Source organism: Protomyctophum parallelum (genome assembly GCF_964188405.1).
Source record: "Protomyctophum parallelum genome assembly, chromosome: 2".
Lineage (NCBI taxonomy): Eukaryota > Metazoa > Chordata > Actinopteri > Myctophiformes > Myctophidae > Protomyctophum > Protomyctophum parallelum.
The window spans coordinates 23,033,927-23,060,418 of NC_139699.1; the positions used below are offsets into that span (position 1 = coordinate 23,033,927).

General features: G+C 46.2%; 1 protein-coding gene across 1 annotated transcript in view; it reads left to right on the forward strand.

Annotated features, from left to right (window-relative positions):
* Positions 1–26,492, forward strand: part of herc1 (HECT and RLD domain containing E3 ubiquitin protein ligase family member 1) — a 153,956-nt gene that overhangs the window by 37,765 nt on the left and 89,699 nt on the right. Inside the window, 12 exon segments of the mRNA XM_083794082.1 lie at positions 462–653; positions 1,222–1,449; positions 3,923–4,096; positions 4,771–4,885; positions 10,988–11,108; positions 11,633–11,804; positions 12,948–13,067; positions 16,256–16,508; positions 18,939–19,059; positions 19,803–19,854; positions 22,302–22,573; positions 23,792–24,007. Of these exon segments, the coding sequence (XP_083650208.1) occupies positions 462–653; positions 1,222–1,449; positions 3,923–4,096; positions 4,771–4,885; positions 10,988–11,108; positions 11,633–11,804; positions 12,948–13,067; positions 16,256–16,508; positions 18,939–19,059; positions 19,803–19,854; positions 22,302–22,573; positions 23,792–24,007 (2,036 nt within the window).

A 26,492-nucleotide genomic window follows, 5' to 3' on the forward strand; every position in this document is an offset into this window, starting at 1 on the left:
TTAACGTCTGTGTTTCCCTGTAGATGTGATCTTTGTGTCAGATTAACGACTAGTAACACGTCTGTGTTTCCCTATAGATGTGATCTGTGATATAGTGTGTTCTAATGTGTTCTAATGTTTTATAGATGTGATCTACGTGTCAGATTATCGACTAGTAACACGTCTGTGTTTCCCTATAGATGTGATCTGTGATATAGTGTGTTATAATGTGTTCTAATGTTTTATAGATGTGATCTGTGTCAGATTATCGACTAGTAACACGTCTGTGTTTCCCTATAGATGTGATCTGTGATATAGTGTGTTATAATGTGTTATAGATGTGATCTGTGTCAGATTATCGACTAGTAACACGTCTGTGTTTCCCTATAGATGTGCTCTGTGATATAGTGTGTTATAATGTGTTATAGATGTGATCTACGTGTCAGATTATCGACTAGTAACACGTCTGTGTTTCCCTATAGATGTGATCTACGTGTCGGCAGCGGGCAGCATGCTGTGCCAGATCATCAACTCGTTGCTGTTGCTGCCGGTGTGGGTGGCCAGGCCTCTGCTCAGCTTCCTGCTGGACCTGCTGCCTCCTCTGGACCGACTGAACAGACTGCTGCCCGCTGCCTCCCCACTGGAGGACCAGGAGCTGCAGTGGCCTCTCCATGGTGACTCAGTCTTTCTTGGTCATTACCCCATTTAGGCCTGACATGACAGGCCTGACGTCTAAATCATGACAGTTTTCTGAAATACCTATGTTTCATCAGTGGTGCTCAATATTTCATGTCAAGGACCCCAAAAATGTAATTGGGCCACCGACCCCCCCATATGAAAATATGTTGTTCCTAGGGACCCTCACAGAAGCAAAGATTTGAGGTAAAAACGTTGACTATATATTCAAAGATTTGAGACACATTTTCACGATTTTTCAAAAATCGTAGCACGGCACCGAGTGCCGAGCTTGTAGATCTGCTATTTTTCAACAGCTAAAGTATAACATAATGCTTAAAACACCAAACGGGGTTCCCGTCTAGAATGGGTTAAGCAGAGCGCGCAAGTACTGAAATCGGCTGCGTATGTCAGTGTTGTCCGTCGGCCAATGAACATTTTTCGTCTTTAGTCGACGAAATCAACACTGATACCATCTCACAATGTGGCAATTTCTAGTTTGAATACTAGCTCTATTTGCTTTCTTGTCGTGCCTCATCAAACGTGGTCCGTCTCTCTCCCCTGCAGGAACCCCAGACTTGGTGGAGTCGTCCTTGTCGGGGGTGTCCCTGGCTCCGCCGGCCCTGTCCTGGGTGTGGCTGGTGGACCTGGAGAGGACGGCGGCCCTGCTGGTGGGTCGCTGCCTGGGGGGCATGCTCCAGGGAGCCCCCACCTCCCAGGAGGAGCAGGACACGGCCTACTGGCTCAAAACACCCCTGTTCAGCAACGGCCTGGAGATGGAGATCCCACAGCTAGGTAGGTGTGGCAGTACTACAATTTAGATTTGTAGTTTTAGTCATAGTCTCTAGAATAGTTTTCATTTAGTCTTACCGTCACATTTTAGTCACTTGGAATGTTTTTAGTGTTAGTCTAGTTTCAGTCGACTAAATATCATGAGATTTAAGTCGAATAAATCTACAGTTGATTTAGTCGACTAAAATGCATTTTGGCGGGCCTTGATGCCGTCTTAGTTTTAGTCATCATAGCTTAGTTTCCATTTAGTTTCCGTCAGTGAAAAAAGGTAGTCGACGAACATTTTTCGTCTTAGTTTTAGTCGACGAAAACAACACTGTTCAAACCCCCCCATTCAGCAACGGCCTGAGGCAGTATTGTCTCGTGTAGCCAAACAACTATTCCACAATCTCCGAGTCCGAATGCTATAGTATGGAACTACACCTCCCCAAATCCGAGGAAGGAAGCTGCCATTTATACTTTCACGGAAATATATTTTAAAATATCTTTAGAGCTTATTTTTTCCATTTCCATTTCTGCTAAGCAGCAAGCTATATTATGCTTAGATGATTTTGATTTATATTAGGATACATTTGCGCGACTGCAAAGACGAAACAGAAGTGGGGAGGAGGCTCCACTTCCGCTTTATATTTTCATCAGAGCTTCCGTTGCTCCAGACTGTATGACGGAAGCATTTGGAAATTGTGAGAGGCAACAGTCTGGTAACGCAAGACTAGGTAGGCGGAAGATGATGGCTTGCAAGTTATTATGACCTGTTATAATGAGCAATAACTGAAATGTACAAATAAATGACAATGATCGGTAACAGTAATCAAAGTAAACTGTGGCCAGATTAGGCCACATTTAATAATAATAATGTATACATTAGTGGAAACTGTTGATGTAGAAGGTCACAACGTGTAGATCAGTGAAAGATACATAACGCCAGTGTACTTTATACCTCATACTTTAAATGCTTAGTATGAGGTATAAAATACAGCAGCCTTGTGTTCATAAAACAGAAAGATTTGGTATTGGGTAAGACTGGCGATATGTATCTTTCCCTGCTTCGTCTCAACCATTACTCAATGGCTCTGGTCTCAGCCACCGCGGTGGATATTAGACATTCCGTTTTATTTAATTTTTTATGTTGCCACTACTGTTGGAGCAGCCATAAACTACACAGGTTCATCTCAATGTTCTGGGCATCTTTGTAATGTTAGTGTTAGTAAAAAAGCAGGTAAAGGAGTAAAGTTTGAGGCAAACTAACATCAGTCACTCTGCCGTTCACTGTAGTGGAAGAGGTGCGCCTGGTGAGGGTTTTATCCCCGCAGCTACGTCGAGTCCGCCTACAGGAAATACGTAGGCTGCGACCATGAAACCGCTACGGAATCGGTCTATATCATTCCTTGACATGAAATAGTCTGAGCACCACTGATAAAGTAGCCTCGGAAACCCAGACGTTTTTATTTCCAGGGAGGAAAAAAAAAGTCTTGGTCCGAGTCCACTTCAATTCGGCATAGAGTAGCGCAAACGTCGATCACTCTCTGCTGATTTCGGAAAGTCTGCATCTTTGTTAAATTGACGCACACACGCACACATGTACACACACACTCACACACTCCTCTCTCTCTCTGTCGCTCTAATTAATCAGTCTCATGTCGCGCAGCTGTGTCTAGATTCTCCCGGCGGATCCGGCCGGGAGCTGCCTATGCCATAGAAAGCATAGGTGGACCCCAGGCTACTGATAAAGAAACAAAGGTTTTTCAGAAAACTGTCATGATTCAGAAGACATTTTGTGGAATGTTCTCAGGTCTTAATGGGTGAAATTAATTATCTCGAATAATTCTGACCAGCTGAATATGTCATTGTGACGTACCTATAATCGCGGTAACACAATAGGGCACCGAAGTCCTGACGTCACTCGCTCATCCCCTGGTTCTAAAGTCCTGACTTTACTCGCTCATCCCCTGGTTCTGCCTGGTTCACGGAAGTAATTTCTCTATGGAGAATAACATGGGGTCATCTTAGAATCATATAAGCATTGTGGTCCAAAAATAAACAAGCTGAACTAATTCAGCAGCAGTAACAATAGCGTTTTCTCTCAGTCAGTTGATTCTTCATATTCATATAAGTGAAACGGCCAGGATGATCTTTTTCTTTTTCTTTTTTTATGGAGGGATAAACAGTAGGCTGACAGGAAATGGGGAGAGAGATGGGGGGGTGACATGCAGTAAAGGCTGTCGGGATCGGGAGTCGAACCCGCGGCACACTGCCAGACTGGACTACCAGCCAAGGTGCCTGGAACGCTATGCCCCGGCCCAGGCCGTTTTATTATTTTCTTTTATTATATAAGGCGATATAAAATCCCCCTAGGGTGATTACAATGCAAATAAAACTACATGAACCCTCTACCGATATCAGATATCAGACTACGGTGCTCAATAACCTTGGACTAGTCGGTGTGTGTGAACGTTTTCTTGCGGGTGTCTTTCAGACAGCTGCATCAGCTCGTTCCTGGAGGCGGCGCTGTCGGGGAACGAGGAACAGAAGCCGTTGGATTGCACCCTGCATCCCGATGTGAGCGTCCTGGTGGAGCTGGCCCTGGGAACCACCAAGGAGCCCGGGAACAGTCTCTGGATCAACATGCAGGACTACGCCGTCAGCAAAGGTCTGTCTGTCCTGGAGGAGCTTGTTGTCGTCATTAACCCCCTTGTTGTCATGATTTTAGTTTTAGTCTTAGTCTTTTGGTTTTAGTCATATTTTAGTCATCTGAAATGTTTTAGTTTTAGTCTCATTTTAATCGACTAAATATCGCACGATTTCAGTCAACTAAATCTACAGTTGTTTTTTTCTCGACAAGAATGCATTTTTTGCGGGCCTTGATGGAGGTGTGATGGCAGATTTTACACTTGGTTGTGCGCTGAAAATAGCAGATCTACAAGCTCACAACATGCAACGCTGCCACACGTTGTGAGCTTGTATATCTGCTATTTTCAGAATGCGACAGCCCGAGCACAACCAAGCATAAAATTATCTCTTCTCCTGTAGTCTCTCTGTAACATTTTAGTATAGTTTTTGTTCTGTTCTGTTTGATCTGTTGACGAAATTGTCAGTATATCTAGTCATAGTTTTAGTTGTCATGGCTTTGTTATTATTTCGTTTTTATGTAGTTTTCCTCAGTAAAATAAGGTAGTTGGCGAACATGTTTTTGTCATAGTTTTAGTTGACGAAATCAACACTGTACAGTATTCGGAAAAGACCAGATCTTCAAGCTTATCAACAGTTCTATCCTGTAAGAGATAAGGTGCTGCCTAACCCGTCCTGCTGCGTGTCTCGTTCCAGACTGGGACAACGCGTCTCTCAGCAACGAGTCCCTGTTGGACACCGTGTCCAGATTCGTCCTTGCAGCTTTACTGAAGCACACAGGTCTGCTGGTCCAAGCCTGTGGAGAGGGAAGGTACTGCAGTTAAACAGACCCATAAGGCTCCATTTGGAACCTTATGGTGGTTCACAGATCCTAGGCTGAGAACCAGTGGCATACAGTAGTACATATTTCAAATGGTCAGACATGCAAAAGTGTAGCTTTTCAGCGGAAATCGCAGTTCTGATTCCATATATGGCACCTGTGTGATTCGTGCAAATCAATGGTTTGGTGACAAAGTGGTGACAAAGTGCTGGGCCCGAGTTCATGCGGTTATGATTACAGTTAAATAAAAAAATAAAAAAATAAATCTTAAGTTGGAATAGCCCTCATTGTAATGGTCATTGTGAGCAGTTCATCCTATAGAACTGGTGGTTACGAACGTAACCCAGGTTATTTAAATAAAACTAGCGAAGCAACTCGCTTAAGGGAGATTGCGCCCTCTGGCGTGATCACAGAAGCATTACATCATACACTCACAAACAATGTAATTGGTTGGGTATGACCACATGTGCGCCTGACCCCTCCCTCTCTCACAGGTATCAGGCGCGTCCTACCATGTTGTCGCCATTCCAAGATAACATTGAAACTTCTCATGAGGCATGCTCACAAGAAGAGTTGCTTCGCTAGTTTTATTTAAATAACCTGGGTTACGTTCGTAACCACCAGTTATTATTAAATTAAAACAGCGCTCAGCAACTCGCTTAAGGGAGACATAATGCACTCCCTTCTTGTTATCACAAAGTCTAGACCCAGAGTCGTAAGGGTCCAGACCCACTGTTTGCAAGGTATATGAGAGTAGAAGATCTACCTCTTACATCAAAAAACCGCCTGACGGTCATCAACACGTCAAAGGCCATCGGAGTGTCAACACATCCCTCCAGGATCTGACAGTCCATTACAGTTCCATAGAACAAGATTATCAGCACATCCCCTCGCCTACGGCGAGAGGGAGAGAGGAGAAACTGAACCTAGAGCCTGAGGAACCAAGGGACTCTTGTTCCTACTAAGATGCTACACTTAAGACTGCACGCGCCACTGGCGCCGCTGTCACATCCAGTCTGTAAAAGGTTGCAAAAGTTGAAGAGGACCCCCAACTTGCTGCGGTACACACATCCTGAATGGAAACCCCCTTACAAAGGGCCCAGGATGTCGCCATGCCACGAGTAGAATGCGCCCTCACCCTCAGTGGAGGCTGCAGCCCTTTACTCGAGTATGACCGCTCTATAGCTTCCACTATCCATTGTGAAATCCTCACTTTGGATACAGCCTTCCCCAAAGATCTGGGGCCCCAGGAGACAAACAGTTGCGTCGTCTTCCTGTCAGTCGCTGTCCTATCCATATAGACTCTCAGAGCCCTTACCGAGCACAGAGTATGTCTCCTGTCATCCTCCACAGAGGCAAAAGGAGGCGGACAGAATTCCACCAAATCCACTGGCACGCGATCGGCCAGTTGGTTCTTGGGCACGAATGCAGGGTTCGTCCAGAGGACCACCCTCGTCCTATTACCGGAGAACCGAGCACACTCCTCGCTCACCGAGAAAGCGTGGATGTCACTGACCCTCTTAGCAGTCACCAGTGCCAACAGCAGTGCCGTCTTTAAAGACAGGAACTGTAGCCCCACTGTCTCTAACGGTTCAAAAGGTGGCCTGGACAGGGAGTCCAACACCAGAGCCAAATCCCACGTAGGGACCACTGACTTAGGTACTTGAAGGAGGCGGGAAGCCCCAGTCATGAACCTACGCACTAAAGGGTGTTTCCAGGCGGTGTCATTGTCAAAACCGACGTGACAGGCCGAAATGGCCGCCAAGTACACTTTTATAGTGCTGAAAGCCAATCCCTTGTCCATCAAGCTCTGGAGAAAAGTCAAAATGACCCTCACTGACGCCTGAAAAGGGACCGCCCGTTACCGTAAACACCACTCCTCAAATGCGCGCCATTTCCCATCATAGGCTGTCCTAGTTGACTGGGCTCTAGCGCTCTGAATAGTGTCTATAACACTCTGAGGAAGGCCCTCGGCATCGAGATTCATCCGCTCACGGGCCAGACCCACAGGTCTAGGTCCTCTGGTCGGGGATGAAATATCTCTCCTCCCGCCTGCGTCAGGAGATCCCTGCGTAGCGGAAGCTGCCACGGGCGGTCGTATAGTAGAGGAGTAATCTCTGACCTCCACGAGCCCCATGCTGGCGCCACCAGAATCACCGACAGACCCTCGTTCCTCACCCTCTCCAGGAGGGGAGGGATCAGTGACAGAGGGGGGAAAGCATACAGCCGTCCCCTGGGCCAATCGTGTGACAGAGCATCCAGGCCCAGAGGCGGCGTGCCTGCTATGGAGAAGAACAGTGGACACTTCGCGTTCCCCTCCGAGGCAAAAAGGTCCACCCGCGGTAAACCGAACCTGTCCCAGATCTGAGCAGCTACTGCGTCGTGCAGGGACCACTCTGCATAGTGGTACCTGCCTCTGGACAGAAGGTCCGCCCCCAGGTTCCGAACCCCCGGGACATGGAAGGCTCTGACCGACCTCAGTCGTTTGTGACACCATAGTGTCAGCCGATGAGCCAGTGCATGCAGCGTGTCGGACCAAAGTCTGCCCTGCTTGTTTATGTAGCACATGGTCGTTGTGTTGTCTGTCGTTGTGTTGCGACAACCTCTGATCAGCGGTTCGAAGTGTCGTAGGGCCAGAAAAACCGCCATCAGCTCCAAATAGTTTGTGTGCCGCCTTCTGACTGGCGTGCCACACCCCCCTGGCAGCTCTGCCTTCGTGGGTGGCCCCCCAGCCCATCAGGCTGGCATCCGTGGTGATTATCTTCCTCGAGACTACTAGACCCATGGTCACGCCCTCGGAAAGAAAACACCTGTCTTTCCACTGTAGTAGAGCCAAAGTACATTCTCGTTGTACTATGACTGAACGATGTTGATGGTGCTCCGGTATCCTCAGTGATCGCATCCATCTCTGAAAGGGTCTCATGTATAACCTGCCTAGCCGTATAACGGTTAAGGCCGCCGCCATGAGACCAGCCATCCTTTTGCACGTCCGGAACGGGACCCTGCGTCCCACTCGGAACAGTGAAGCACACGCCATGACTGAGTTCACTCTCTCCTCTGACAGGCGAGCTGTGAACGATACCGAGTTCAGTGTCATGCCTATGAAGTCTATAGACCTCGTCGGCATTAATACACTCTTCTCGTAATTTATGTTGAAACCCAATGAAATAAGGTGACTCACCACCCATTCGGTGTGTAGTTCCGCCTGTTGTTGTGAGTCCGACATGGTGACCCAGTCGTCTATGTAACATGCGATGCGGATCCCCCGCTGTCTCAGGGGGGCAATTGCTGCTTGCGTGCATTTCACGAAAACCCTGGGACTCAGGGACATTCCAAAGGGCAGGACTAGGTATTCGTAAACCCGTCCCTCGTACCCGAAACGCAGGAACTTCCTGTGTGGTGGGTAGATTGGAATGTGGAAATAAGCGTCCTTGAGGTCTATACTGGTGTAATAGTCTCCCTGACGCATCATGCGCAACAGCGCCACATTTGTCAACGTCTTGAAACGGAATCTCTTGAGGTATTTGTTTAGAGCACGTAAGTCCAGTATAGGACGCATGCCCCCCCCTTTCTTTTTCACCAGAAAATACCTTGAGTAGAATCCGTCCATGCTCTGGTCCGGCGTCACTTCTTGAATAGCCCTTTTGTCCAATAAGGAGAGTATTTCCTCCCGTAGGATGACGGCTGCCTTTCTGAAGCCTTTGTTGTCTTTCTTGTGGGGCCTGTGGCGACCCGCTGAGGTAGAGGGGGCCCTTCCCGCCTCGGGGGCCTTGAAAACGGATCTGGACTCACGATCGTACGACCTCTTCTTGTCGCGGTCGTAAGTCCGGCCAGCAGGCAATTTGAAAGGCGGCTTCTTGGGCTCCGTAGGGAGGTAGGCGTCGAGTGCCTCGTCTTTGGTCTTATCCGTCTCCAGGCGGGCCGTCAGGTTGGCCATGGTCCCCGAGAACAGATTGTCCTGGACCAGCGGCTGATCCAGAATGACGTTCCTCTCTGCTGTGGTGAGCTGTGGAGAATAGTTTAGCCAACGGAACCTTTCTAGGATCACGATGCCAGCCATGGCCTGGCCAGTCAGACCAACGTTGTACTTGGTGAGGCGCATGATTTCTTTATGAATGCGTCTCAGCTCTGCCATGTTGTCCGGTGTCGGAGCGTCTCCTACTTTCTTCAAAATGTAGGTGGCCGATCCCTGGAGTAGGGATATTGCATTCATGGCCTTGGCTGTCTTGGTCAGGGACTTGTATGTCTTCTTAGCGACAGCGGACATGTCCTTGTCGATGGGGAGGACAAATGTAGGGTCCTCCTTTTGAGACGCTATTTTCCCGAGGAGGAGATGTCTAGCTACTCTTATCCATCGGCGGCACGGCCTCCAAACCGGGGTCTTTCATTCCTGCGCAGTCCAGGTCTCTCTTATGTTCGGGGGGGAAAGTGAAAGAGCTGGGGGCTTTCCAGGATGGCCTGAGTATGCGATCGAAGCCTTTGGCTAGCGGGAGCAGCTGTCTCTGGCGAGGTTTCTCTTCCTCGTCGTTGAGTTCGTCCCACAATGTGCCGTCCTCCGCCACTTTTGGGGCTACCTCAGCAGGCCATTTCAGCTTGCACCTCACCGTGGCTTTTTTGAAAACCTCCATGAGACTGGAGGCGTCCATGGCTAGTGGCGCACTCGGGGGTTGTGCTTCGGTGGGGGCCGTGACCGTAGCCTCGGCTCGTGGCTTAGCCGCGGTCTGGGGTACGGTGTCAGTCGGAGGTGCGGTGTCAGTTTTAGCTGCGGAGCGCCTCTCCATTCCGGCCAGGAGGGTAGCTTTGAGCCGCTTCTCATCCCGAGACGCGGCCTCCGTCGCTTCCTCGTCACCGTCGGAGTCAGAGGATCCCGTGTCAGACCCTGAGCAGTCGGATCTGTTACACGTGGAGCCGGAACTCTCGTCGTCGTCCTCGCCGCCCTCCTCCTCTCCCATGGATTCCCCTGCGTCGTGAGCGGCGCCGGGGTGTCCATTCTTCGGCTTTGACGGGCCCTCCGAGGGCCTCGCTCGCTGGCGGGGGGGGGAGTGGTCGAGGTCCGCTGCTCCATCGCCGGGGACTGCGGCCGAGGCTTCAGCACTTGCACGACCGGATCCCTCGGCGGTAGGAGGGTCAGCGTGGTCACTTTCGGAGTAGCGGGAAGGGGAGCGAGCGTGCCTCTCATGCTCCTTTGCGAGCCCCTCCATGTCCCGCACCAGGCCTCACTGCGTGAAGTGAAGCAGGCTTCAGCCCTGACTAGCCTACGGGCTAACCGGGGCTTGGAGATGTTGGTGCAGATAGAGCATTGCCCAGGATTGTGGACGGCGTCCACGGCATGCTCTAAACCGAGGCACTTCACGCATTCCTCGTGTGCGTCCTCCCCAGACATCCATCTCGGTCAGTTCTCACAGTGTTTCTGTGGAACCGGGGCCACGGCGTCGGATTTAGCCTTCCGTCGACGACGCCGGGACGCCGATTTGGATGCAGGAACAGCATCAGACATGGCTCTTTGCAGGCCGTTGCCGTTGCTGGGCTATCAAATGGCAACGTTCCCCGTCTCCAAGTGATAGTAGTAGAAAACTAATTTGAGCAATTTCCCAAAGCCACGAAATTAGTGTAGTAGTAGTAGTTTGTTTTCTTAAACCGCCAAGTAGAAGCTGTTCTCAGTGTTGTTTGTGGTGCCAAGATCCCCTCTTGTCCGGTAAACGTTACTTAAGAAAGCTCTAGACTTAGTATGTAGCATACTCCTTCTCACGTGAGAAGATTCAATAGAATGGCGACAACATGGTAGGACGCGCCTGATACCTGTGAGAGAGGGAGGGGTCAGGCGCCCATGTGGTCATACCCAACCAATTACATTGTTTGTGAGTGTATGATATAATGCTTCTGTGATCACGCCAGAGGGCACAATCTCCCTTAAGCGAGTTGCTGAGCGCTGTTTTAATTTAATAATAACATTGTAATGGTAATTGTGAGCAGTTCATCCTATAGAACATTGTAATGGTCATTGGGAGCAGTTCATCCTATAGACTCCTAACATTGTAATGGTCATTGTGAGCAGTTCATCCTATAGACTCCTAACATTGTTTGGTATTTCAGGTACCAGCCATGCAAGTCCCTGGCGGAGGTCTACAGAAGTGTGTACAAGGTGCGCAACCGTCTGCTGGCCTGCAAGAACATGGACTTCATCCAGACTCGTTCCTCCTCGCGGGAGAGGAGGGTGAGGAAACACACTCCACACACTGACATTCAGCATTTTCTTTTGTTTGTACACAATTTCATAGGCTCAACCTAATGTCTGCATTGTCAACAAGTGTCAAGCAAGGGTCCATATTTAAAGCTGTATTCTGTTTTTGTGTTTTATTAATGTGTGCATTAGGGCTTTAAGCAACTAGTCGACTATTCAACTAGTTGGGGAAGTTATATACAGTTGGAGTGGGCACACACTCACATTTTGTAAACCGCTATGTCACATTGCATTGTTATATGTTATACAGGGGCCTTTTTGGAACAAATGGCAGCATTGTTTTCAGTCACTTTGGGACAAATCGCAGCACCTTTTCTCAGGACTATTTAAATAGTATATACAGTATACTCAGATTTAAGATGTTTAAAGATAGCAGCTCTGTTTACAGTAGGTCTATGTGCAGTAGGTCTACTTGGTACTGATAGTAGTCCTTAGGGTGGTTGTATTCCATTGGCCAAGTTACCACCTTTTGTCATAATATGCTATATCGTGCTCAGATCTCGGACAACCAGGACTCCCTGGAGATGGACCCCCAGGAGCACTCGTTCACGCGCACCATCGACGAGGAGGCGGAGCTGGAGGAGAGGGCCGACCGCGAGAGAGAGGAGGGCAACCCGGAGCAGGACGACGACGAGGACGACCACGACCACGAAGTCATGACCGCTGGAAGTAAGTGGTGCTCGTTGCTCTGACCGTTGGGAGTAAGTGGTGCTCGTTGCTCTGAAGTCATGACCGCTGGCAGTAAGTGGTGCTCGTTGCTCTGAAGTCATGACCGCTGGGAGTAAGTGGTGCTCGTTGCTCTGAAGTCATGACCGTTGGGAGTAAGTGGTGCTCGTTGCTCTGAAGTCATGACCGCTGGGAGTAAGTGGTGCTCGTTGCTCTGAAGTCATGACCGCTGGCAGTAAGTGGTGCTCGTTGCTCTGAAGTCATGACCGCTGGCAGTAAGTGGTGCTCGTTGCTCTGAAGTCATGACCGCTGGGAGTAAGTGGTGCTCGTTGCTCTGAAGTCAGATATGACCCTGCAAATAATTGGATATCGGTCATAATTTCATAATCGTGCACCCCTACTGTAGATACAATATAATATCGCCTTTAAAATCAGGTTGTGGTGATAACGCATATCGTACAATGAAGTATGAATCGGTCTGATTAGTCGTATATGGATTTCATGCTTTCAGATTGAGCACATTGTGTGTGTGTGTGTGTGTGTGTGTGTGTGTGTGTGTGTGTGTGTGTGTGTGTGTGTGTGTGTGTGTGTGTGGGTGTGGGTGTGGGTGTGGGTGTCTGTGCGCGCGCGTGGTTCCGTCCTCTAATGACATCATGGCTGAAAGTAATTACAAATCAGGACTCGACACATCGGCTGCATAACTGCAGACACCAATGTTGTAAAAAATAAAAAGTCAAATAACAGCCGACAGTCAAATAATTTGCCCCACGGACCCCCCATTTGAAAAATATATGCCAGGGACCTCACCTCCCATAAGAGAAGATTTTTACAGCTCTAGCAGTGATTTTCAACCATTTTAATTTAACATAGTAACAGACCCATAAGGGTCCATTTGGTTCCAAACTATCATTTAGCTGGGGACCCCCTGGAACTCACTGAAGGACCCCTGGGGGTCCCCGGACCCCACTTTATGAACCACGTGGTTTCGGTGTGGTGTTTAATGGATGCAGCGGCTTGCACTCTAACCCAACACCATTGTCTTGTTTGTGTGTGTCTGTGTCTGTCTGTGTGTGTGTCTTTTTATGTTCCTTTGTGCTGCGTGTGTGTGTGTGCGCGCATGTGTATGTGCCGTGTTGCACAACACAGAAATTTTCCAATGTTTCCTCTCAGCACGGGATGCGGCTCGCAGCCGAGAGCGCGAGCGGACCAACAGCAGCAGCCTGGGCCACGGGGCTGCGTCCCGCAGCGGATCGGGAGGAGAGAGGGGTGGGTGATATGGACACAATACAATATCACCTCCACTAAAACTATGACCAAATATGTTCGTCGACTACCTTTTTTTTTACTGACGAAAACTAAATGGAATTATGGAAACTAAATGAAAACTATGCTATGATGACTAAAACTAGGACTTAATTTGACCAGATTTGACTGAAAGCCTGCCATCACGCAACCTCCAGCTTTTCACCAGAGGAGAAAAACTTTTTTTATTTTGTGTATTACAAAATGAGTTAAAAGCACAGGCAGACTCATACTAAAAGCATGTCTGAAATAAGTGTCAGAGCTGAAATGTAAATATAACATAATAAATGCTTAAACATGTAGCTAGGGGCCCAGGCCGTAGCGTAACGGTCTGGGCACCGGACTGGTAATCCAGTCGCAGTGTGCCGCGGGTTTGACTCCCGGACCCGACACGGCCTTTACTGCATGTCATCCCCCCATCTCTCTCCCGTTTCCTGTCAGCCTACTGTCTGTCCCTTCAAAAAATCAATAAAAGGCGTAAGCCGCAAAAAAATATCTTAAAAAAAATATATATATATATTATAAAAAATAAAAAAAACATGTAGCTAGGTGTAATGTTAAAGACCACAGAAGTGAACCTTTCAAGCCTGTTTTCTCAACTCGCTGACATCAAGACATTACTCTATAAGCCACATCTCCAAAACTGGTGGGTCAAACTGAACAACCAATGTGTCAATTTGAAGCTACGAAAATTCAAAAATCCAATGGCGGTCCCTCAGTCAAATTTGGCCACAAATATATTGACAATTTCGTCAACAAATAAAAAAATAGACTAAAATGCTAGGGAGGGTCTAGTGGACAAGAGATCAAGTACAAGTACTTTTACACTTGGTTGCATGCTGGACATAGCCAATCTACAAGCTCACAACGTGTTGCAGCCCCAGAGCCCCAGTCATTACGACGGCATCAAGGTCTGCCAAAATCCATTTTAGTCGACTAAATCACCTGTAGATTTAGTCGACTAAAATCTTATGATATTTAGTCGACTAAAACTAGACTAACACAAAAACATTCCAGGTGACTAAAACTAAATGTAAACTATTCAAAAGACTATGACTAAAACTCAAATAAAAATGTGCTGCCAAAAACAACACTGGGTTCCCAGGGTTCCCACAATCATGAAATCCAGGACTGGAAAAGTTTTGAAATGGATCAAAGGTCCTGACAAGGGTCCTGGAAAAGAATATTTGACTATGAATTTTTTAGGGTAATTCTTTTGTAATGAAAAAAAATCCAATACATTTTTACACAAAATATGTAACAACAGTAGTTTTTTTTCTCTGAACGGGCTGCGTGATTGCAGCATAATGTATACAGGGCTTGACAAAAAGAACAGATCTACAAGCTCACATTTGGCTCAGTGTGTTGGGTAGTTATACAATTTACAATTTAGGCATTTAGCAGACGCTCTTAATCCAGAGCGATTTACATTTAAGCAAGAACAAAAGCATGGGAATACATCACATAAAAGCATTTATCATGAAACATGCGTAAGCTAAGAAAGTAACAGTGGAATATCTATATAATGAAACTATACATACTCTATACATATAAACTATACATATTTACTACTATGCTATACATATGTACTATGGCGTGCTATGACTATATACAATACAATTATAGTGCTGTCTACATAACATGCTATAAGTCTGTGTCAAATGCTATCTAAGCCAACTGAAATGCTATCTAAGGGGTTAGGGTAAGTGCTATGGGCCATGATGGAGTCTGAAAAGGTGGGTTTTCAGGCTACGGCGGAAGATTGGGAGTGATGCTGCAGTTCTGACTGCAATGGGAAGTGCATTCCACAGTTTTGGAGCCAGAAGGGAGAAGAGTTTGGGACGTGTGGAGCGTTGTCCCAGCGTTTTTAGTGAGGGTACTTCCAGTTTCCCTGCGTTGGCTGATCTGAGTGCGTGGGAGGGTTTGTAGGGTTCTCCCGCGCACTCAGATCAGCCAACGCAGGGTTATAGCTTGTAGGTCTCTTCCTTTGTCACATTACACCAACCTGTGCAGACTTTTATATAGTCCTAGAAATTGGGTTAAATATCCTGAAAAGGTTTTGGAAAGGTTTTGAAATTTCATTGGAAAAAATGTGTGGGAACGTGGCTTGCGCCACGATATCTTTTCAAGGATGTATCAGGATACAGGATGTATTTGTTCTTGCTTAAATGTAAGTCGCTCTGGATTAAGAGCGTCTGCTAAATGCCTAAATTGTAAATTGTAAATTGTATCACGATTACATGATATTATCACGAATTATATTTCCCCATGCGTTCTTTTAAGGTTATTGTTCAAGTTACTTAGGCATAATCGTGGAGACATTGTATAACGATACGATAATTTATCACCATATGCAAGGATGGTCTTTTAGATTTTATGAGTCCCACTTCAACAACGTTAGGAGTCATATTTTGCCATTTTTACAAATTGCAGCATTAAATGCTGCAATTTGTAAAAAACAAAACAAAAACAAATCCCATTTCATTTTATAATGGTTTTAATGTGGTTATATTCATGTAGAAAACAGAAGAATAAACCATTATTATAACTAAAGCTAGCAAAATATAGTTTATTATTCTTACTCTACAACATGCTGAGTTCAGTAGTGCATTCCGTGGATGCAGAGGTCGTTGTTTTATTGCGTCCCTTAAAGGGCCACTTCACCCCTTTTGCAACCAGATCTTATTTTAATGAGCTTTGGGAGACAAACACTTTCCTTGGGTTTTTATGTGGGTAATATGTGTTTTTAGATCTTTTAGTATTTCAAAGTGTCCATGGGCTCCATGATGTCATGAACACTGGGCTAACTTCCTTCCTGGACTACAATTCCCATAATGCTTTGGTCCACTACTCCTCCTTGTGGATAGGGGGGGGGGGGTGGTTAGTGAGACAACATGTAGTCCAGGAAATACGTGAGCCCTGCAGTGTCCATGATATCATGGAGACCATGGACACTTTGATATACTGAAATACCTAAAAACACACATTAGTATTACCCACATACAAACCCCAGGAAAGTTTTTCTTGTCTCCCAAACATTATTAAAATAAGATCTGGTTGCAAAAGCGGTGAAGTGGCCCTTTAACTATAAACTGCGTTTTGGGACGCAAAAGGCACCCCATTTTAATCTCTGCACCCCCCACCCCCCCTAGGCGGAGGAGAGGAAGAACCCGCTCTGCAGTCCCAGCAGCAGGAGAGGCGAGGCAGCGGAGGTCTCCTCCCGGAGGGCCAGGACCTGTACACGGCAGCCTGTAACTCTGTCATCCACCGCTGTGCGCTGCTGGTCCTGGGGGTGAGCCCCGTCCTGGAGGAGCTGTCCAAGCAGGACGACGAGGGGGGGGGTCTGCTGGCCCAGTCCGTCAGCGGAGGAGGGGGCACGCACGAAGCTCTGAGTTTCATGACCAGGTATACAGAAGTTTAAACGCCATTCAGGACGGGGAGAGAATCCCCTTTTGGGTGTTAATTAAGCATCATGGTTATTAAGCATCAAGCTGTTGAAAAGTAGCAGATCTGCAAGCTCGTACTACTTTTTTGAAAAAATCGTGACAATGTGACGCAAATCTTTGAATATATATTCTTTCAGAGCGGACGTTTTTTTAACTTATATCTTTGCATCTTGGGGGGGAGGGGGCGTTCAATTTAAAGCCCAGATGTACGGGGTTTCCTCGTCATAATTCCACGGGTCCGCCTGCAGTCCCCACTCTTACCACTAAGGGCCGAACGCCTCAACGTTGGAGAGCCTCACTGGGGGGCTTGGGCTATAGGTCCAAACATTGGAACTATCCCATTGAGTTAGAATGAGCACTTCCGCATTCCATTGTTACAATGGGAGTCAACGCTAGTGTCGCCACTCTCTTACTATAGATTATCCTGGGGCTCACCCACCACCACGTTTGACCCACTTTGTAGTACTACATGTTTCAACAGGTTTATCTGAACACTGACCTATTTCTATATGCGTCACTCTGCTGCGTTCCTATATAGAATGACCCAGTTTCACTGAACACAATCTCTCGCACGCACGTGCACACACGCGCAGTGCGGTGGGATCATGACAGTGATGGGTAGGTTTCATAACACCGTTTTAGGTCAAGAAAAGACTGTTTGAAAAAATACTAATCGTAGAGCCAATGACACCACGGGACAACACTCTCAAACAGTTGTCTATTTTTAGATGTTGTCAATGCAGGTCAATCACCCTCTGACTGTCAACATTGTTTTATCACCTTTCAGCCAGCTATTTTGGGCACAGGTGAAATTGAGTCCAAAGATTATAATTACTAAACAAACAAACAAAGAAACAAACAAATAATCAAAGCTTTTCAAACTAAACGTCAACGGAGAAAGTCATTGGATTATTATTAATCTTTAGTTTTTTCATGTCATGTGAAAGCAGGGAATCGTCGCTTCAAATTGACATATTGGTTGTTCAGTTTGACCCACCAGTTTTGGAGATATGGCTTATAGAGTAATGTCTTACAGAGAAACTGTTATGACTCGAGTGTGGTGTGACCCAAAAGCACAGCAAGGAGAGACAGATCATGAGTAAAGCCCACCCGGGCGGGTTTTTATTCACAAACACGGGGGGTTGAAAGGAGTGCAGGGGTCCGTAGGTTGCTCCACAGAGCTCGGGTCCCGGAAACACTGGAGGGGAGAAGAGAAGGTCGAGTCAATGGCAGGTTCACAGAGTAAAGGGAATAGCACAGTAACGGCGTGACGTTTAACTGTCTAACACTACAACACTGAGAGCCTAAGTCTAGCTGTCTAACATTACCAACCGTAGACTGGTGAAGAACTGGCGCCGAGCTGCAGACAGGCCTGGTTCTTGTAGGCTCATCAGGTGATTGCAGACGACCTCCAGGTGGGGAGATAGTAACAGAGAGAGAGGTGCTGTGGAGTGCTCTGGAGTCCCCTGGTGACGCTGAAGTGCCCAGAACACCCACAGCACAAGGATGTAGAGGTGATGGAGAGCGAACCGTAATAGAAACAGCAAGTTGAGAAAACAGGCTTGAAAGGTTCGCTTCTGTGGTCTCTAACATTACACCTAGCTACATGTTTAAACATTGATTTCATATTTACATGTCTTCTGTGGACTCTAACATTACACCTAGCTACATGTTTAAGCATTTATTTCATATTTACATGTCAATTTCACTTCTGACACTTATTTCAGACATGCTCTAGAATGTGAGAAGTCTGCCTGACTAGTATTTACTCATTTTGGATTAAAAACAATCTTCTCCTCTGGTGAAAAGCTGGAGGTTGCACGATGACAGGCTCTCAGTCAAATCTGGTCACAAAAAAAAGAAACTGTGCAAAATCTTCTATAATAAGCTATCTTGTCATTGTAAATGGGTCTCCATCCAAGCTAGCTTGTAGATAAGTAATATATTGTGATATAGTGTAGATATGTGACTGGGTCTCCATCCAGGCTATCTTGGAATTGTGACTGGGTCTCCATCCAGGCTATCTTGTAATTGTGACTGGGTTTCCATCCAGGCTATCTTGGAATTGTGACTGGGTCTCCATCCAGGCTAGCTTGTAATTGTGACTGGGTCTCCATCCAGGCTAGCTTGTAGATCAGCTAAAAGTAAAGAAATGGTATTAGACGCCTTGTTATTATTGTGACACCTTTGATCTTTTGTGTGTGTGTGTGTGTGTGTGTGTGTGTGTGTGTGTGTGTGTGTGTGTGTGTGTGTGTGTGTGTGTGTGTGTGTGTGTGTGTGTGTGTGTGTGTGTGTGTGTGTGTGTGTGTGTGTGTGTGTGTGTGTGTGTGTGTGTGTGTGTGTGTGTGTGTGTGTGTGTGTGTGCGTGCGTGCGCACATGTGCGTGTAGGAGTGAGAGTCTCAGTGCAGAGAGTCGCTCTGCACAAAGCAGCTCCAGTTACAGACTGATGAAATCCAGGAGTGAATCCGACCTCTCCCAACCTGAGTCTGATGAAGAGGGTTACGCTCTGGTACAGTGCATCTTACGCACACACACACACACACACACAGCGTCATTGAGGAGGCAGAAAACCCTGCTCGAGCACTTTCATGCAGCCTTGGAGTGTGTGTGCGAAAAGCTGTGATTCATTGTTTTGTTTTCAGCAAATTTAGGCATGTTGTGCAACATGCCTAAAAGTCTGGAGTCTGGGTTTAACACTTCCACATTGCGGCCTTTCAGGGCTTAGGATGCACTCCCATTGGCTTAGGCGCCGTTTCAGAGTATGGGTTCAGACTCGGGGCAGCCAATCATGAGTGACTATACGTCCTTAAAGCCAACCCGAGAGAAAATAGGCCATGCTTAATTTGGTAAAAAAAAGGATATTATGTACAATAAAGTCTATTAACACAATCATTCCCGGGATTCATTCAAGATAGGAGCTCTGGGGTGCCGGGAAGACATGGCAGCTTTTACTCTGAAACCCCCCCCCAGAATATTCTCCCCTCGCCTGATATCACTGAGGATGCGCTAGGACGTGTACACAAGTACACACGTCCAATGCATCCGTCGATTGGATTCCCTAGGACGTTTCCAGACGTCCTACGGATGGAATGTGTTGATGTGCAATAAGGCATAGCCATTTCCTGCAGAAAACACTTGTAAACCTAATATTTTATACTAAAGCAGTAGTAGCCACTCACAGTATAGTAGTCATGTCAACGCAAAAAAAAATGCTCTTCTGTTCATTCTTTCTACCTTTTTGATCTGTTTCAGAGTGGGAGGAGAAATGTGGATCTGGACTTGGCGTTTTCTCATAAAAAGCGAGGTAACGGACAGTCTCTACCACCTGTTGTCCCGTAACACAGTGGTTCCCAAAGTGGGGTCCAGGGACCCCTAGGGGTCCTTGAGAGAGTTCCAGGAGTTCCCCAGCTAAATGATAGGTCTGTAACTCAGAGAGTGTACAAATGGAACCAAACGGACCCTAGCGCGTCCATTTGGTTCCATTTGTATACTCTCAGAGTTAAATTAACATTGATTTTACAATATAAATTGTGGGTCCCAGAGTGCCATTAAATGGGGGTCGGTAGACTAATGCATGTCAAACTGGGGGGTCCTTGAAATTAAACGGGTTGAGAATCACTGCTAGAGCCGTAAACATCTTCTCTTATTGGGGGGTCCCTGGCACATCTTTTCAAACGGGGGTCCGGCAGGGTAATTAATGTCAATTTGGGGGTCCTTGACATGAACAAGTTTGGGAACCACTGCTGTAACGTCTATCGTTGCAAGTAATAAGGACAGAAAGTGAAGCTCCTTGCCCCTGTGTCATTGGTTGCTCTGTTTCTCTGTCTTCTGGTTTGCCGTGTGGATTATAGTATATTTGCTCCTTTTGGGGCAGTTGAGCCCCAAAAACCAGAGGAGCTCCAAGCAAGTAAACGATGGCATGTTTCTTCCTCTTGTGTAAAACGCAGTAGAACTCAGCTCACATCTCCGTGGCTGTAGCACTTCATTCATCTCTCACACAGAACAACCTATTAGTCTAGTTGCCAGCCCCCCATTGTGAACCCGGACATGTTGAGTACACATAAGTTTTATGTTAGAAATGTTGAGTATGGGTCCCCAGGATGTAGAAACTGCCGGATGCTAACTTGCATATGTTGAGCAACTTTCATAATTTCATAATAATATGTGACCATACCATTAACCCATTTAGGCCTGACGTCGAAATAAAAAAAAATCTTCTAAATTCTGACAGTTTTCTGACATGTTTCTGTATTAGTGGTGCTCAATTTTTCAAAAATAGCAGACCTACAAGCTCGTAGCGTGCCACTCGGTGGCGCGCTATGAGCTTGTAGATCTGCTAAATTATAACATAATGTTTAAAACACAAAAAGGGGTTCCCGCCTGTGAACCTATAGAAGGCAAAACATTCCAAATGTCATCATGCTTTATGTAGCATGTGACATGTTAAACTAGGAGGTTTTCATGATGCTGAATCCATTCCAAGCATTAGTTTTGCTTGGGCTATAAACGGCCATAGCTGACATCATCACATTTGTGATTACGGCTATGACCGTTTTAGCCTATTTTGTAGAAAACTTGGAATGGATTCAGCATCATGAAAGCCCCCTAGTTTGACATGTCACATGCTACATCAAGCATGAAGAAATTTAGATTTTTCCCCCCTTACTGTATATGTTGTTAATGGTATGGTCACATAGTATGCCAATTATGAAAATTGCTCAACATATGCAAGTTAGCATCCGGCAGTTTCTACATGCTGGGGACCCATACTAAACATTTCTAACATAAAACGTTGGTGTACTCAACATGTCCGGGTTCACATTCTGGCTACTAGACTATATTATATATTATATTATGAATATGAGTCTCCAAAACCCTCTAGGACGCCCCGCGTTCGATCAATACTTTCACTGCATTACAAGCACAAAAGGGGAAACCGAAGGTATTCTCATGCTCACTGCGCTGCAAACGGATTCCCTTTTCTGCTTGGGATGTTCTATGTATGTATCTTCTAAAATGATCACACATTTCCTCCTATAAGCTAGAACACTTATTTTAACCTAATTGCACTTCAATGGCCTCATCGATACAGCCATGAAGCCAGATACTGTAAACTTAGGTGGTTTCAATCACCAGCCCTGCTTAACCATTTCACCATAAAGTAGACGTCATAGAATCTACGCCTTTAATGGCTGATCAAAGCTTGTGGCAGCATGATTGTCACTAGTTGGCTCTTGGATGAAAGAGTAGATAATGGCAGCATGATACTGTCAGTACTACTGTAGGCTCTTGGATGAAAGAGTAGTTTAATGGCATTGCATTGAAATGCCTCTTTGAGTGACAAGCCATGTTGACCATCCACTAGGGCTGGGCTATTAACCAAAAATATATGGAAACCAAAATTCAGAAGCAATAATCGAGAACAAATATACTGTATATGGACTTTTCATATATATTTTTCATAATATTTAAATTAATCGACATACATACATCTAATATTTGTTTTTCTAGTCTACTAAATTGATTAGTCTGAGCAACAACTTAACCACTTACTGTGTGCTAAAATAGTGGAAATAGACGATCTACACGCTCACAACGCGATGCGATGTGTTGTGAGCTTTTAGATCTGTTGATTTCGAGTCATATCGCCCAGCCCTGCCACCTCCACCACCATCCACACCTGATAGAGATCCACATTGTTTGTTTTCTATATGTTACTCTGAGAAGCCTCCTCTCCTCCTCGTGTTGCAGGCCTCCTCCGCAGCTCTCCGGACTCCCTGGCGGACGCGTGGTTCCGCGCCAAGCTGAGCCGCCAGCGGAGCTACGGCTCCGCCCACTCCTACGAGGAGTCGGACCTGGACCTCAGCCGCTCGCTGGGCGTGCACGCCCTCATCGACAACATGGTCAGCTTCATCAGCGGCGACGTGGGCCTGGCGCCGGCCTTCAAGGAGCCCGAGGAGGGCATGTCCACCAGCCCCCAGGCCACCATACTGGCCATGGGGCAGCAACAGAGCAGGGCCGAGGTAAGCATGTCCACCAGCCCCCAGGCCACCATACTGGCCATGGGGCAGCAACAGAGCAGGGCCGAGGTAAGCATGTCCACCAGCCCCCAGGCCACCATACTGGCCATGGGGCAGCAACAGAGCAGGGCCGAGGTAAGCATGTCCACCAGCCCCCAGGCCACCATACTGGCCATGGGGCAGCAACAGAGCAGGGCCGAGGTAAGCATGTCCACCAGCCCCCAGGCCACCATACTGGCCATGGGGCAGCAACAGAGCAAGGCCGAGGTAAGCATGTCCACCAGCCCCCAGGCCACCATACTGGCCATGGGGCAGCAACAGAGCAAGGCCGAGGTAAGCAAAATATGTCTCCCGGTTTTTGTCCGGAACGGAATGGGGGGGCTTTACAGAGTAAAAGCGGCCATATCTTCCCAGCACCCCGAGCTTCTATTTTGAAAGAAATCTCTGCGCTTATTGTGTTAATGCGTGAAAGGGATATTTTCAAGTAAGTAGCTTGATTCAGTATTTAGATTTTTAATATTCATTTTAGCTGCCTCGCCCACTTCCTATATACAAACCCATTGTAACTTGAAACTCCATTCTATCCATGATTGATTCATCGAAAACATCCGTCACTTTTTTCTGGTGACTCATACCACCCTCCTAATACGTGAGGGGGGCCGTGGTTTTTAATTTACTGTTTTCATTTATTTTTCGTGAAAATTTTGCGGAAATCTTTGTATATTCTTTCAAAGCAAATGTTTTTTTAACTCATATCTTTGTTTCTGAGGGGTCCCCGGAATAACATATTTTCAGATGGTGGTTGGCGGCCAATTCCATGTAACTTTGCACTGCATGAAAAGAGGAGTTAACGGACAATTATGGGCACTAGATTTGCCTGTAAACCTCAAGTTTAGCAGCATATACAGTGATATACGGTAATATACAGGTGTGATGGTACAATTCGGGAGTTTCCTGTAATATACACATCCGTATTCCATGCCTTTTGCGCAGTGTTTTGGGGGTCCTTGACATGACATTGTGTGAGAATCACTGACATAGAAAGTAAAACATAGGCGTTGATTTAGAAGACAGCACTTCTAGAATCTGGTAGTATCAGGTCTAAAATGGGCTAAATTAGAAATAAACTGATATTAGAACCACACATAAGCAAAATGCATCGATTGAATCCATCAAGCTTATTGAATGGTGCCCGACGTGTTGTGTTGTGTCTCTCTCCAGCTGCGATTGGAGGCTCTCCACCAGATCGTGGTGTTGATCTCTGGCATGGAGGAGAAGGGTGGAGGCCCGTCTGGTGGAGGTGGAGGAGGAGCCTTCCAGTCGTCCTCTCTGCTGACCTCGGTCAGGCTACAGTTCCTGGCCGGCTGCTTCGGCCTGGGCACCGTGGGCACGGGCGGCGGGGTGACGGGAGAGAGCGTCCAGCTGCACCACTACCAGGTAGGGAATGGATGCGCCGATGCGGTGTTTGTTTTTTTCGACTAAAACTAAGACGACAAAATGTTCGTCGACTACCTTTTTTTCACTGACGGAAACTAACTAACATGTTAGGAAGGGACTAGTGGACAAGAGAGTATGAGTCATTTTACACTCAGTTACATGCTGAAAATAGCAGATCTACAAGCTGCGACGCGTTGTGAGCTTCTAGATTGGCTATTTTTAGCAAGTGTCAAATCTGTCATTTCGACGGCATCAAGGCCCGCTGAAATACATTTTAGTCGACTAAATAAACTGTAGATTTACTCGACCTAAATCTCATGATGTTTCGTCGACTAAAACTAGACTAACACTAAAACATTCCAGGTGACTAAACTGTAGATTTAGTCAACTAAACTCACTATATTTAGTCTTAGTTTTAGTCATCATAGCTTTCATTTAGTTTTCGTCAGTGAAAAAAGGTAGTCGACGAAATCTTTTCGAAATAGTATTAGGCCACTTTCACACTTTGTGGTGAAAGTTTGCTTAGAAGGTCCGGATCAAGGACCAAGGACAAAATATTTGCATTTTGATTTTGGTCCGTTTGGTGTTCACATAGGAACCTAATGACACATGGACATGTTAAGTGAACCAAATGGTGAAATAAAGAAAATAGGTAATTTTACGATGGAGGGAAAAAGAACATGAGGGGAAATCACTGTCTACAATTTTTGGGCACAACCTTCAGTCACACAGAGAGAGAAGAGAACAGCAACATTGAACGACAGCATCAACTTGCTATTGCATTCATTATTTTCTATTTTATAAGTCAAATAAGAGCAACAGATGAACAGAGGAGCATGCTGCATGCAATTCACCAGAGACTATGCCCTACAGCAAGGTATCCCAGATAAAAAGGACCTTTCTTCCATGTGTGCACCTTACCCTGATTAGATCTGATGTTATTTCTGTGCATCAAATCGGCGGGCAATTACATATTATTATGGTTTAAACTTGAAGCTGTGCTGGTCAGTTAGTATTGAGCTTCTAGTCAGAACAGCTCCGCTGCAGCTAATTGAGTTGACCCAGTTTCACGTCTTTTGTTATAGTGATGTAATCAATTAATCATTTCATTTGGGACCACCTGTGTAGCTTATTTAAATGGCTTGCATGTAGGCTACTGTTGACATTCGTCTTGAAGTTGTTACCATTGGCTCTTCCTCTATATGTGCGGTCGTGCACTAGAGAGACAGGATGTTTCTCTGTCTCTGCGACTCTCAAGCTATAATATTTCAGGTCTCTCTCCCCCATACACACACACACACACACACACACACACACACACACACACTGTTATTTTTGTGCATGTGAACCTCGTACGCTGCCATTACATTTGCGCTGCGCCTCCTACATGGATGCGGGTCTAGTGGTCTAGCTAGCCTACTATTAAAATCAGCTGACAGATGTCATATCAATAGTGATCCCATAAAAATACTTTTAGAACTAATTATTAATGCAACCTCACAACTGCCGACGCCCGACAGCTATTTTGTCTATCTTCCTATATATGTTCCTCTATAAATGTGTTCACACCAGTAACGAACCGCAGCCTTGGTTCGTTTGGAAGCGGACCGAGTTCGGCATTTTTTGGCGGACCATGGTTCGTTTCTTTGATCCACACCAGATGCACGTTCACACCAGCCGAACCAAAGGGGTAAGGGCCCATGGTTCATTTTAAACTAACTAAACTAACTATGTGTGAAAGCGCCCTTAGTCAACAAAATCAACGATTAACGATTTTTCAGGCTAATGACATGACTCAAGGTTCAAGGAGTTTCATTGTCATTCCATACAAGTACAGAATGAAATTTGCCGTCAAGGCAAAATCATACTATAATTAACCGAATGTCTGAGTGTGTGTCTGTGTGTGTGTCAGAAACAGTGCCGTAACTCCTTACTGCCTGCACCAATCACTCACACAGGCATTGACCATATGCATATGGAGGGCGTAACTAAGCCCTTTTTTCGATTGGACACATTAATGATTTTTAATTAATTTATTAGTCAATTACAAACGCACCCGGGCGCAGTACCCTTCACGGCCACAAGGGCAAATATATCACAACGGGTAAGGACTAGTAAATAAAATACACTAATTCATAAAGACGCTGTCAAGTGGCCATTAAAAGCAGGAGCATTAATAAAAACGGATTAAAAGAGAAACGGTTCAGTTCATACTAGTGCAGAGTTTCATGTGCCTATGGTTCTATGTGCAGAACCATGAATGCCATGAGCGTCTTGTGCAGAGAATGTTAGAGAGGCAGGGGCTGAAATTCCCTAAAAAGGGCACTTTTGACCATTATTATCGAAAACAGCGGATCTACAAGCACTCAATGCATCGCGCTGCGATGCGTTGAGTATAGTAGAAATAGTAGATCAGCTATTTTCGGGGAATGTGTGACCCTGCACTCTTTAGTTACTGAAGATGCGGCGTGCGACATGGATTTCT